Source organism: Agelaius tricolor, unplaced genomic scaffold (assembly GCF_023055355.1).
Source record: "Agelaius tricolor isolate 1412-34295 unplaced genomic scaffold, bAgeTri1.0.p SCAF_32, whole genome shotgun sequence".
Taxonomy (NCBI): Eukaryota; Metazoa; Chordata; class Aves; order Passeriformes; family Icteridae; genus Agelaius; species Agelaius tricolor.
In genome coordinates this window covers 4,585,635-4,598,248 of record NW_027269292.1, presented here as the reverse complement: position 1 = coordinate 4,598,248, position 12,614 = coordinate 4,585,635, and the positions used below count along the sequence as shown (strand labels likewise).

The window sequence follows — 12,614 nt, the reverse complement described above, 5'->3', positions numbered from 1 at the left end:
GAAGTTGCTTTTTTTATCTTCAGCCTTATTGCTGGAGGGGTTTTTGGCTTTTTTTTGTGTGGTTTTTTTTCTCCCCTTCTCACCTTTCCTAATGCAGTTTTTGTTTCCATTTTAAACCATTTTAAGCTTGGTTGAAATTCTGCTGTTGTGAATTCGTAGATGAAGAGATGAAGGTTCACCCAGACAAAATTCAGTTGGGATTTTTAATTTTGGTGCATGGTTTTTTTAAAGTTATTTTTCTGAGGTTCTAAAGTACTGACAGTGACCTTTGTAGAAGCTGCAAGGACGGGGAGTCCTGAGCTTGGAGCTGTTTCTGTTGTCACCAAGGCTCCTCCAGGACACGTGGCTCTGTATGGAAGCTCCAATTCTGCTTTTTGCTCTGCTTCTTTTAATACTTGATACGCAAATATTTGTAACTGAGCTCTTCCAAAGGAGCTGTTTTGCATTCCCTGGTGAGGGGGAAGCCAAACCCTCCCAACCTTTCCCACCTGGTCCTTCCCTCCCCAGCATCGCCAGCGTGCTGGATTTAAAGGACCACCTGCAGAAGACAACAAAGAAGTTGGGCATGGGGCTGAAACGCAAGGTGAGGGGGGCTCTGGGGTCCCCCTGGGGGTCCCCAGCACCCTCCCTGTGCTCACCCTGCCCCTCTGCCTTCCCCAGCTCTGCTTTGCCCTCAGCATGTTGGGCAACCCACGGGTGACGCTGCTGGACGAGCCCTCCACGGGGATGGACCCCAAGGCCAAGCAGCACATGTGGTGAGTGCTGTGGCTCAGGGCACCAGCCTGCTCTGGGCACAGTTATCCCTGCTGGGTTATCCCTCCCTGGGAGCCACAGACAGGGAATAACTCACTGGGCTGGGCTGGAAGGGTCCATGAAGATGATGCAGTTCCACCCCCCTGCCTTGGGCAGGGATATCTTCCACTGAAGCAGAAGAATTTCTCCTTAATATCCCATGCAGCCCTGGCCTTTGGAAGCCATTCCCTGTGTCCTGTCCCTCCATCCCTTGTCCCAAGTCCCTCTCCAGCTCTCCTGGAGCCCCTTTAGGCCCTGGGAGGGGCTCTGAGGTCTCCCCAGAGCTTCTGTTTGGATGAACACCCCCAACTCTCAGCCTGTGTCCACAGCAGAAGTGCTCCAGCTCTTGGAGCATCTCCACGGCCTCCTCTGGGCTCTCTCCAGCTGCTCCTCCTGTGCTGGGAGCCCCAGGGCTGGACACAGGACTGCAGGTGGGGTCTCACAAGAAGGGGAGCATCAGCCCAACCTGTCTGCCAGAGCAACTTGGGAATCACAGGCTTGAAGGTTGAAAGAAATCCTTACAATAATATCAGGAATGCAGATTTGAGCTGTCTTTAGGAAGCTCAGGTGTTAATTGTTGCTGTGGGAATAGCATTAATCCATAAATAGAGGATTATGAGGATTATTGAGGCAGGATTTGCTGTTCCCTGGCAGATGTTTTTGTCCAGGGGTGCTTTGGGTTGTGTTTTGCAGGAGGGCAATCCGAGCAGCCTTTAAGAACAAGGAGAGAGCAGCAATCCTGACCACGCACTACATGGAGGAGGCAGATGCTGTCTGTGACCGTGTGGCCATCCTGGTGTCAGGGCAGCTCAGGTACCCCCAGATCCCCCTGGGGCAGGGGGCACAGGCAGCTGTGCTGATACTTTCCTTTATAAATCCTTAAAAATACAGATAAATTTGGTACCTTAAATTTGGTACCTTGAAGGAATCCTTCCCAGCAGAAAGGATCTGTGTGAGGTTAGGCTGTTCTTGTGTTTTCTGCCTGTAATTTATAGGTGTATAGGTACAGTCCAACACCTGAAGAGCAAATTTGGCAGAGGATACTTCTTGGAGATGAAATTAAGGGAAACAGCAGATGTGCAGCAGGTGGAGTATCTGCAGAGCCAGATTTTGCACATCTTCCCCAACGCCAACCGCCAGGAGAGGTGAGGTTTGACAGATACCCAGAAAATACTGATATTAATCAAATTAATCAAACCCTCTGATTTCACAGCAGCTCCTTGGCACTGGGGAAGGAATGTAAATATTTACACACAGCTTCAAAAAAAGGAGGAATAAAAAAAGGAAGGGATCTGGAAGGCAGCAGCAGAGCCCGGGCTGGCAGGGCGGGGGCCCGGAGCCCACACAGATGTTTGGCACAGAGGAAGCAAAACTGGATTTCTGCATAGCTGTTGCCTGACAGCTTCCTCCTGAGTCAGGGCCCCTGGGAAAGGGCTGAAACACAAGTTTCTGACTCTCTGCCCTTACCTGGAAATGCCTGAGGCCTCTGGGGGTCTCGGTTCCAGGGTGGGCTGGCTGCTGTTCCACCAGCAGCTCCAGTTTGGCTCAGTGGCTGCAGAGACTCCACACGGGCACTGCAGGCATCCAGAGCTGTGTGATCCTTGAGGGATTGGGATTGGGATCCTTCCTCAAACGTGGGAGATGGGAGGGAGGGAGGGAGAGTTCCCTGTGCAGGGCAGAGCAGCTCCCTGGGCTGCACTGGGGGTTGCAGGAAGAATCTGTGATGCAAACTTCCAGGATGTGCCCAGCTCTGCTGAAATCCAACCCTCAGGGCTCTGGGAGCTCCAGGAAGCAAACCTGAGTAAGCAGAAGAGAAAAGAATGAGTCTGAGTGGAGGAGCATGAACTTAGGACAGTCTCAGGTGGTCTCAGCTGTGCCATTCAAATTCTCTGGAAAAATCCCTTCACCCAGGATTCCTCTCCTGGGAAGCTGAGAATCCTCAGAGAAAAAGGAAAACAATTCTGATCTCATTTGCTTCTCCTGTGTTTTGCTGCTTTGGAATGTGTTTGGAGATTGTTCACCCACAGGTGATTGTTCCATTGGGTTCTGCTGGGAGTTGTTTTCACTCTTTGGCCAATCAGGGCCAAGCTGTGTCAGGACTCTGCAGAGAGTCATGAGTTTTCATTATTATCTTTTTAGCATTCTGTCTGTATCCTTTATGCATTCTTTAGTATAGTTCAGTATATTTGTAACCAGGAAGTTTGTGATAGCCCAAGTGAATCAGACTGTTGGTGTAATTTCACCTTGATACAGCCTGTAGAACTGACTTGCCTTTGGGCTCAGGATGCTATCAGGCTCTCATTTAAATCTAAAATAGACACTGCACTTTTTACAACAGCAAGGCCTTATACAACCCACTCTAAGACTCAAATATTTCAGACTCAACTCAAACTTGAACCTGAAGTGTATGAAATATGAAAATATTTCCTACTAGTGAAAAATGTGAGTGAACAACAACTGTTGTTCAGTCCAGAATGGTCTCTCAAACGTGTTGAGTTGCTAATGCAAATTAACATCTCAAAAATCCAACCAGCCTGCTCCTCTTTCCTAAGAACATCCTTTGAGGGCTGGACAACGTGGTTACAAAGACAGGTATACCTCAGGAGCAGAATAAGAAAGGATCTAACTGGGATATTAGGGACAAGATTGGGAGTTTTAAATGGAATTGATTCAGAAATAGTGATGAATAAACTGGCCACTGCAACAGGTGGCCTAACAGAATTGAAGCAGCCTTTACAGTCATCTCTCAGTTACATTATTTTTTAATATAATATAGTATTATAAAATAATAAATTAGCCTTCTGAGCACATGGAGTCAGATTTATCATTCCTCCCTGCCATGGGGATCACTGCAAATACAATCCTCTGCAAATACCATCCTCAGCTGATGCACCTGGAGCTGCATCACTGCCCTTCTCCTGTGTGACCGTGACAATCAGAATTCCTGCAGTAACCTTCAGGAAAGGAGTTCAAATCCATTCCATGGGGTATTAATATTTGTATTTTGCTTGAAGCTAAATTTGTTTTGCTTCTTTGTTGCAGTTTTGCTTCCATCTTGGCGTATAAAATTCCTAAAGAAGATGTGCAGTCACTTTCACATTCTTTTTCCAAGCTGGAGGAAGGTAATGAAGCACCTGCCATACATCACACACACAAATCCTTTTGTCTCCCATAACTGACACTTCTGCCATGTGATGTCACTCCTCCATTTCTGTTCCAAATTTATTGAACTTATTTTTCCTTTTCCTGATGTTTGTCCCCAACTCTGTTTCTTGGGAAATCAAGAGTAAGTGAAGTGTCCCTAAATCTGCTCTTATTGATTCTTTCACCAGTAAAACACGCCTTCAACATCGAGGACTACAGCTTTTCTCAAGCAACACTGGAACAGGTGTGTTGAATTCTGGGTGTGTGAGTTTAAACCCTGGTTTTTGAGTGTAAACTCTGCCAGATGAAGGTGTCATAGGGCAGGGGTGGCTGGGGTACTTGGAGGGAATTCTTCCCTGTCAGGGTGGGGATGGAAGGGCTGGGATGGAATCCCCAGAGCAGCTGGGGCTGCCCCTGGATCCCTGGCAGTGCCCAAGGCCAGGCTGGAAGGGCTTGGAGCAGCCTGGGACAGTGCAAGGTGTCCCTGCCATGGCAGGGGTGGGGTGAGATGACTTTAAGGTCCCTTCCAACCCAGAGCATTCCATGATCTCTCAATGATGGACCCTGTGCAGGCAGCTCATCCCCCAGGCTCTGCTCTCAGACCACTGGAGCTGCTTTGCTGATGCCTGTTGGGGCATTTTTGGGAAACTAAATTCCCTTTTTGCAAAGTCAATCACATCTGCCAGCTCTCCAGCTCCTCTTTATTCCTGTTTTCCCCTCTAAAAATAAGATGCCAACTGCAGTGACTGGAAGAAAGCAAATGTGTGGAATTAGTGGAAAAGTTGCTCTGATTTATTCCGAGAACAGACATTTGCTGTTTGTAGCTGGAAGGAGGGTGAAGCTGAGACTTGTAATTGCTTATTGTGGATTAATTATTGCTGACAATTAATGTCCTTCAGTGCTGAACTTCCCTTTCATTGAAGAAAAGAGGTAGGAGGGTTAGGAGTAAGGAGAAAAACCTCAAAATCCTAAAAATGTCTTACTCAGAGATGAAGCAATACATTGAATACTCATCAGGATTTTAGCATGAGTTGTATTTGTGACCAAGGAAGTTCTTATAAGGAGCATGGGCTCTTCTTGGCTGTACTTTTACCTTTTTGATAATTATTTAATAAGTGAATTAGATACCTAATTTAAAGTTAATAATAGCTAATATTTATTAGTTTTCTAGCTGAAAATTCAATTCCTTCTCTGTTATTTTCCAGGTGTTTGTGGAGCTGGCTAAAGAGCAGGAGGAGGAGGACAGCAGCTTTGGCACCCTCAACAGCAGCCTGTGGTGGGAGAGGACACAGGAGGACAGAGTCATTTTCTGAGCTCCTCGTGCTCCTCTGGGTGCCAGCACCAATCCTCCCCCTGCTCCTGGAGCTGGGCTGGGCAAGGACAGCTGGGTTTGGGAGCCCTGAGCCTGTCCCACCATGCTGGCCTTGCAATAGGAGCTGTGAGCATCCCAGTGCTCCTCTGGCTGAGCCCAAACCCTCCTCCCCTCGCTGCTCCCGGGTGCTGCTGGGCAGGAGGGCACTGCCACAGCATCTCCTGCACTTGGTGGCCGGTGCAGGAGCTCCCAGCTGCCCTCCCCTGGCTCTGCAGGTTGGGCTGTCCTTCATTGTCTGAGCAGAGCCAGTCTCTGCTGGAGCCTCCTGCCCTGGGCTTTGCGGGCTCTGGCCGTGCCCATCCCGGGCTCTGTGCCCATCCTGCACACCCACCCCTGCTCCTCACCAGCCCAGCCACCCCTGCTTCTGCTTTGAAGATGCACCTGCTTAGAAGAGAAGGGGAGAAAGCTCTGCAGAGTCCCTGTCCCTGTGCAAGGAGGCTCCTGGGCTGCACGGCCAGCTCAGCTTGGTGCCCCACCTGCAGATCAGACCCGGCTGCTGCTGCTGGCACTGCCACCCCCTGCCCTGCAGGCTGGCAGCTGTGGGTGCCCCTGGGGTTTGCCCTGCGTGCTGGGGGCTCACAGGGTGGGCAGGGTGCTGTGGTTGTGCCCTGTGTCCATTCAGAGCAGTCTGATTGTTCCCCTGGCTGGGACAATGCATGTCCTGCCAGCTGCTCTCACACACGGGGCTTTGGAGGGGGTTGCATTTTCCTTGCCAGTGCAGTCATCAGCTCCAGTGTTCCCCAATCCCTCGTTGTTGTGGTTGCAGTCAGTAACACAGGGCCCATCTTGTCACCCATTTTGTCACCCCCTTTGTCAAACCCCAAATAAAAGGGTCCCAGTTCACAGCCTCACCCATAAGAAAGGTGCCTTTGGTTTGCATAGAAGCACTAAAAAGAGTAGGATATGTGGTCCTTTAGCCTGAGATATGACAGATGTGTGTGAAAATATATTATTTTTTTGGTTTTTTCTACGCAAAGCTATCATCACTTTTTTTTTTTAGTTTTATAAGGGGAAATTAAAGATTGCTCCCAGTTCATTTTGCTCTGCAATGAACAGATACAGAGATGTGTTTCTATTGAGACATTGGCTTCATAAGTCATATCATTTATGTATCTTCACTTTAAAGTTAGAAAAGACCTTGTTTTTTCTTGAGAAAACTCAAAAAGAAAAAATGGGTAAATTTGGAGTTGTGTGTCCCAGCTGTTTGTAATTATCAGGCAATAATGTGTGTGATGTGTCTGATAATGGTTTATCAGTGTGTTCAGCCAAAATCTGTTTCCATCAGTTTCTTACATAGGGAAATGTGAACTCCTTATGCAGAATTTCACTTCCTCTTTTGTACCCACAGGTTGCACAGAAATGCACAACTTTGGGTTTGCAGTTAAAATTTGAGCCCAAGCCCTACAGAAAGCCCTGAACACCCCAGGGAAGCACAGCCCTGGAAATGAGGGATTAAAAGGACAAGATTCAAGCAAACTGCAGCTCCAGCACTGCCTGACAGGGGTGAAACTTGTCAGAAAAGAAACAAAAAAAACCCCAAATTCAGGTGTTGCATTTATTTAGCCCCAGCCCTGCTGCTGGCTGGGAGCTCTGAGCTTTTGCCTTTATTTGGAGAAATTGGGGGCTCAGAATTCTCTTGGCACTTCCCCATGCAGGTGTGTACACAGGTTGAGTGCGTTTTTCCCAAATCCCACATTTCTTTGGTGTCTTTTTGCCAGTGGTGTTTCAGCCAAGTGTCACCTGCCCATCAATCCAGCACATTTTTGTCACCTGGATTTAGGGAATTAGTGTGACCTGTGAGCAGCTTTGGTGTCTGCCTTGAATTTATTCTTCCACTTGGAGTTAATAGTCTGTAAAATAGTTCTGTGCTGTCTGTTTCAGATGTTTCCATATTTCCTCACATTTCAGATGGGAAAACTTTGGATTGGAAGCCAGATGAGCTCAGTTTGGTGCTGTTGTTTATCTTGGAGGAGCCCAGTGGATGGTGGCACTGGTTTTTGTGCAGCTCCAGAAAGGACAGAGAATTTGGCTCAACTGATTAATTCCCTCTTTGGGTGGGATCTGTTTGGCCTGGTGACATCATGTGTCAAAATGGGGCAAAAATTCCACCCCAAAACATCACTGTCCTCACGTTAGAAGCGTTTCAAAGTGTCCTAAAATGTCTGTAACTGCCAGAATAGGGGAAAAACCAGGCAAAATTAAACCAGGGAATGCCCTGGGAACAGCAGATTTATTCCTGGCACTGGAAGCTCTTTGTTCAGCTGTTATCAGTGCCATTCCAAACCCCATCCACCCAACACACAGCCAGCCTGTGCTCCCAGAGATAAACTGGATTTGGGGTAAATCCAGCCACCTTGGGTCCCCATTCCCAGGTGAGCAGGTTGGAGCTGCCTTGCAGGGCTGTTGTGATGGATCCAAAGCTTGGAGAACACCTTCACTCGGTGCTCTTGTGACAAGGCTGTGATTTTCTGTGGAGAGTTTCAGAATCTGTCTGGTTTTGTTTAGGTTCCCAAGAAATGTCCTTATTTAAGAGTTATCTCTGTTCAGCAAGTGAGATTTCTGGCACAGCCAACACGCAGAGCTCTGGCAGCAGAAGCAGAGGGTGTCAGCCTGGAGGTGACACCTTTGGGACACTCCTGCTGCTGCTGGAGCACCTGCAGCTCCTTTTACACACTTGCCTTTCTCTCAGCACTTGGCTGTACTTGTAAAGATGAGGGTTTTCCTTTCCCAGCTGGAAGTACTTCCAAAATAAAGATGGCTTGGGTTGTTAAACTCTTGGTTGTTTTGCTGTGTTGCAAATGGGGATGGTTCTCAAAGCCTGGGCTGATTTTGGGGTGCAGCAGAGTTTCAGGTGGTTGGGCTCAGGCAGAGCATGGGGGACTCTGGTTGTGGGCATGGCCAGGGCTCTCAGGCTGCAGTATTTACATATTTTAAACCGAATTTGGGGGAATTTTGCAGTGTTTCAACAGCTAGCTTTGGGCTAGCAGTGACCCCCTGGCAGCTGTGTGCTCCTGGCATGGCATTGTCCCTCTGCAGGGCTGAATCCCCTCCAGCCCCTGGGAAATGAGCCCCAGATGAAATGAAACAATTCCTTTTTGTGCTTGGAGCTGTGGCCCAGGTGAGTTCAGTGGGCGAGGGGCAGTGGAATGGGGAGCTTTGGCTGGGGTGGGACGTGGCAGGTGCCCTGCAGGGATGGAGGGCACTGTCTGCTCCTGCCAGCTCCTGCACAGACCCTGCTGAGGCAGGGGGGAGCTGGACACCTCCAGCCTCACGGCCCAGTGAAGGCTGCTGCAAAATAAAAGGAGTTTGTGCTCCCTGAGCTCCTCAGTGGAGAGGAAATAACCCCAGAGAAGTTTAATCTGAGCTTGGGGACAGTTCCCAGCACTTCATACTCCTTCGTTTCTGATGGTGTGCAAGGGCAGTGTGCCATGCATTTATTTTTTTTTTAAGCTGTAAAATTAATTAGTTCCCTGATAATGCTTCTTTTAAGAGATGTCCAGAAAGTCCCTGATTTAACATGCTGAATTTCCCTTTGATAAGGGCTTCCCAGAGCTCTTGCTGTTCCTTTTTCCTTTGCCTGGCACGTCCCCCTGGAAGGGTCTGGGTCCCTTCCCAGCCCCTCTCCTCCTCCTGGCAGATACAAGGGCTGGTCCTGAGGCCCCTTCTCAGAAATCCTCTGGAGCATCTGCTTGGGGGATTTAACTGATCAGAAAAAATATCAGCAGATAGTAAAATACCATTTTATTTGTTTAATTTTAATATATTTTTATTATTTATTATTTTATTATTATTTTTATATAAATTATATATATATAAAATTTTAATATATAAGTAAATCTATAAAAATTATATATGTAAATATATATATTATATATATATTATATATATATTTATATATAATATATATAAATATATATTATATATATAAATATATAATATATAAAAATATATAATATATATAAATATATATATATATATATAAAAATATTATATATATAAAAATATTTTATATATACAGAAATGTGAGATGCACCATGGATTTCCCCCTTTGAACTCAAAATATAAAGTTTTATTAAATTCTATAACGTTTTATTTGAAATTATTATTAATTTTTATTAATTTTACTAATAATTAATAATTATTAATATTAATATCAGCAGATGTTTTAATATCTGAAGCCTTGAGGGGTTGGAGTCCCACTTCAGCAGCCGGGCCAGGAGCAGGATGGGAAGTGCTTGGAGCAGGTGCCGTTTTTCTGTGAAAATCCTTTTCTGCAGCTCATGTGCAGGCAGGACAGGGCTGGGTCCCACCCTGAGGCACAGTTTTGGTCAGAAAAGTGCTGGTTTTTGGTCAGGTGTTTCTGCAGTCTCGAGGAGCTTTGCCTGTTGCTCCCCTGTTGCCCAACACGAGGGGATGCCGGAAAACGCTTCTGCTGCTCTCCTAAATGAGCTCATGCCTTGAAAATGAGAAAATCAGCAGCTGCAGCAGAGCCCCAGCCTTTTGTTAAGCAACGAGGCTGTGGTTTGAGGCAGCTCTGCAAATCACAGGCGCAGTCCTGGAGCTCTGGAAGTTCTGGGCCAGTCCAATCCATTTAACTCGTTGAGTTATGCCATGGCCATGCACCCTCCCAGCTCCTTTGGATTCCTTGGCTTCTCTGATTTCCTCACCTCCCTGCTCTGAATGCAGACCCACTGGAAAGATGGTTTGTTTTTAAACTCCCAACACGTTCCGTCCTGCTTCCAGCTGTGCGGCAGCTGCTGGAAAAGCAATTAAAAGGAGTGGAAATTGGGAAAAAAAATGCTCAAAACAACAGAGAAAGGAGAAGGAAGAACTAAAAACCCCGTTGGTGCTGGGGAGCAGAGGAAGGAGCATTTGCTGAGCCAGGCTCTGGGCTCAATGAGGACAAGGCAGCAGAGTTTTTCCTCTGGAGAAGCTGGGCTGGAGACCCCCTGAGTCCCCTTCTCAGAAATCCTCAGGAGCATCTGCTTGGGGGATTTAACTCATCAGAAAAAATACCAGCAGATATTAAAATATAATTTTAATTTTTAATTTTAAATCTATTTTTATTTTTATTATTTTTGTTATTATTTATTATTATTAATTCCTATAAATTTTTACATATAAATCATATACATTTTTACCAAGTATTTTATATGTAAATTATGTACATTTTGCCACCTCTCAGGAGTGAAGGCTCACCCCATCCAAGGCCACCCCAGCTCTGCTGCCCGCTGGGAACATCTGCAAGGGTTGAGTGCAATCCTCCAGAGCGTGCTGTAAACACGCCCAGGCTCGGGGCCAGCTGGTTGTAGGTGCTGTTCCAAGGCTGGGTCATCCCTGCAGAAGTTTTGGGAGGGTTTGGATCATCCCTGCAGAAGTTTTGGGAGGGTTTGCCAGGGTGACGTCAGCCTGGAGAGGGGCAAGGCCACCGGGCTGAGCCTCCCTGGGGCTGAAAAGGGACCAGCAGCCCCGAGCTGCAGGAGAGACCTGGGCCCCATGGAGAACACACCAGCAGGTAAGCAGCCACAGACCTCTGCTTTCTTCAAGGGGAAAATTAATTAAAAAGTAGGGATGGGAAAATTCTCCGTGCAGGGTTTGAGTTTTCGTGAGGGGATGATGAGGTTTTCCTAATTAGTGCTTTATGATGCTTCCCTCCAGCTCTGTTTTCTGGTGGACTACAAGTTCACAACAAAATATTTTACAGGAAGAGGAGCAAAAATATTCAGCTTTTCTGGGGGTGTGTGGGTTTTGGTTCTCCCTGTGGCTGCAGGTTGAGCACTGGGTGATGATCCCTCCCTTTGCTCTCCTCCTCCTCCTGCCCTGCTGTCACTAAAGGCATCTAAAAATACAAAACCCCCAAATTTCACTTCTCTGTATGAGCTGAAGCTTTGGGCTTTGATTAGGGACAGGCTTAGAGTTGTTATTTTCAAGTTGAGGGTAGGAAAAAAACAACCTGTTCCAGTCTGAGCTGGAGGGGAGTCAGTGCAAATCTGTCTCGGGTTTATCAGATGCAAACACAAAAAACTGCAAGAACTGGCAAAGAGGAGGGGATGGGAAGAGCTCTGCACTCTCCACATGCAGGGATTCATCCTTGACTCTGGGAAAGCCACTGGATCCTCTGGAAGTGTGAGATGCACCATGGATTTCTCCCTTTGAACTCCAAATTGAGAGGCTCCTGCCAGAGCTCCTGAGGAGCAGCTTGATTTTAGGAACTAAAATGATAAACTCCAGGAATGCTTTGGGTTGGAAGGGACCTCGAAAACTCACCCAGTCCAACCCCTTTACAACGAGCAGGACACCTTCAAACAGACCTCAAAAAGTTAAATTTATAGAGGAAAACAGTGTGAAGAGGTGCCAAAGAGGAATTCCCTGGGATAGTAAATAAAGGGATTATATGGGATGTGCCTTCCTGGGACAGCTTCTGGTGGAGCAGAGCTGCACACAGGATCCAGGAAAAGTTATTGCAACACCTTGGCAGGGAGTTCCTGGAGAGCAGGAAGTTTGGATGCACTTAATGAGCCCCTGGAGACATCCAGCTTTACAAGTGATGCTCTTGAATGGATTAAATTTCCCAAACATCACTGCCTCCAGTTTCTGATGTGTTTATTTTGCCTTCTGCATCTGAAGTTTTGAGCCTCAGACCACACAGAGGATTCTCTCTTGGCTGTATTTTTTACCTTTTTGGTAATTATCTAACAGATTAATTAGATACCTAATTTAAAATTAATAATAGCTAATATTTATTAGGTATCTGACTGAAAGTTAAATTCCACAGCCTTTGTAGGCAGCATCACTTGTTTGAATTCCTGGCTTAATATTTGGCTCCCAGTGGTATTTGCTCCTTGCTCCACGGGCAAAAAGCAAATTAAAACTGGCAGAAACTTGGTTAAAATGTTTTAAAAAGCTTTAGATTTGCTTCATCATTTAAAAATTGTTTGTTGTGACTGCAGAGATTCCGTGCATCCTTTAAAGACCATCATGTTTTCATGTTTTCCTTGTTATCCAAACATCACCACGCTTTGTTTACTACCCAAACATCCTGGGCTGAGCTGCTGCTTTCAGTTCCTGACTGAAACCCAGACCTGAGCAAAAAAAGAAAAAGAAAAAAGTGACACTTCCTAGAAATCTCTTCCTATTTACCTTTAACTTTTAGTGCAGGCAGCAGGGAGGAATCGTGGGAGGAAGTTTGGGCAGGGAAAGAGAGATAAAGTAAGATAAGGTAAGCCCTGTGATAACTGGGATCTTGGATCCCTTACCCCCAGAGCACACAAATATTTAATTATTCCAAAAAACAAGCAGTGAAGGG

The 12,614-nt window shown here is 46.5% G+C and overlaps 1 protein-coding gene across 4 annotated transcripts in view; it reads left to right on the top strand.

Annotated features, from left to right (window-relative positions):
- Window positions 1–8,080, top strand: part of ABCA5 (ATP binding cassette subfamily A member 5) — a 49,472-nt gene extending 41,392 nt beyond the window's left edge. For all 4 annotated transcript variants that reach the window (XM_071451536.1, XM_071451534.1, XM_071451533.1 and 1 more), the window contains 7 exons: window positions 508–583; window positions 661–755; window positions 1,486–1,605; window positions 1,788–1,937; window positions 3,835–3,914; window positions 4,125–4,180; window positions 5,142–8,080. In XM_071451536.1, the coding sequence (XP_071307637.1) occupies window positions 508–583; window positions 661–755; window positions 1,486–1,605; window positions 1,788–1,937; window positions 3,835–3,914; window positions 4,125–4,180; window positions 5,142–5,249 (685 nt within the window). In that variant the 3' untranslated portion in view covers window positions 5,250–8,080. The remainder of the gene's footprint in view (window positions 1–507; window positions 584–660; window positions 756–1,485; window positions 1,606–1,787; window positions 1,938–3,834; window positions 3,915–4,124; window positions 4,181–5,141) is intronic.
- Window positions 8,081–12,614: the final 4,534 nt, after the last annotated feature.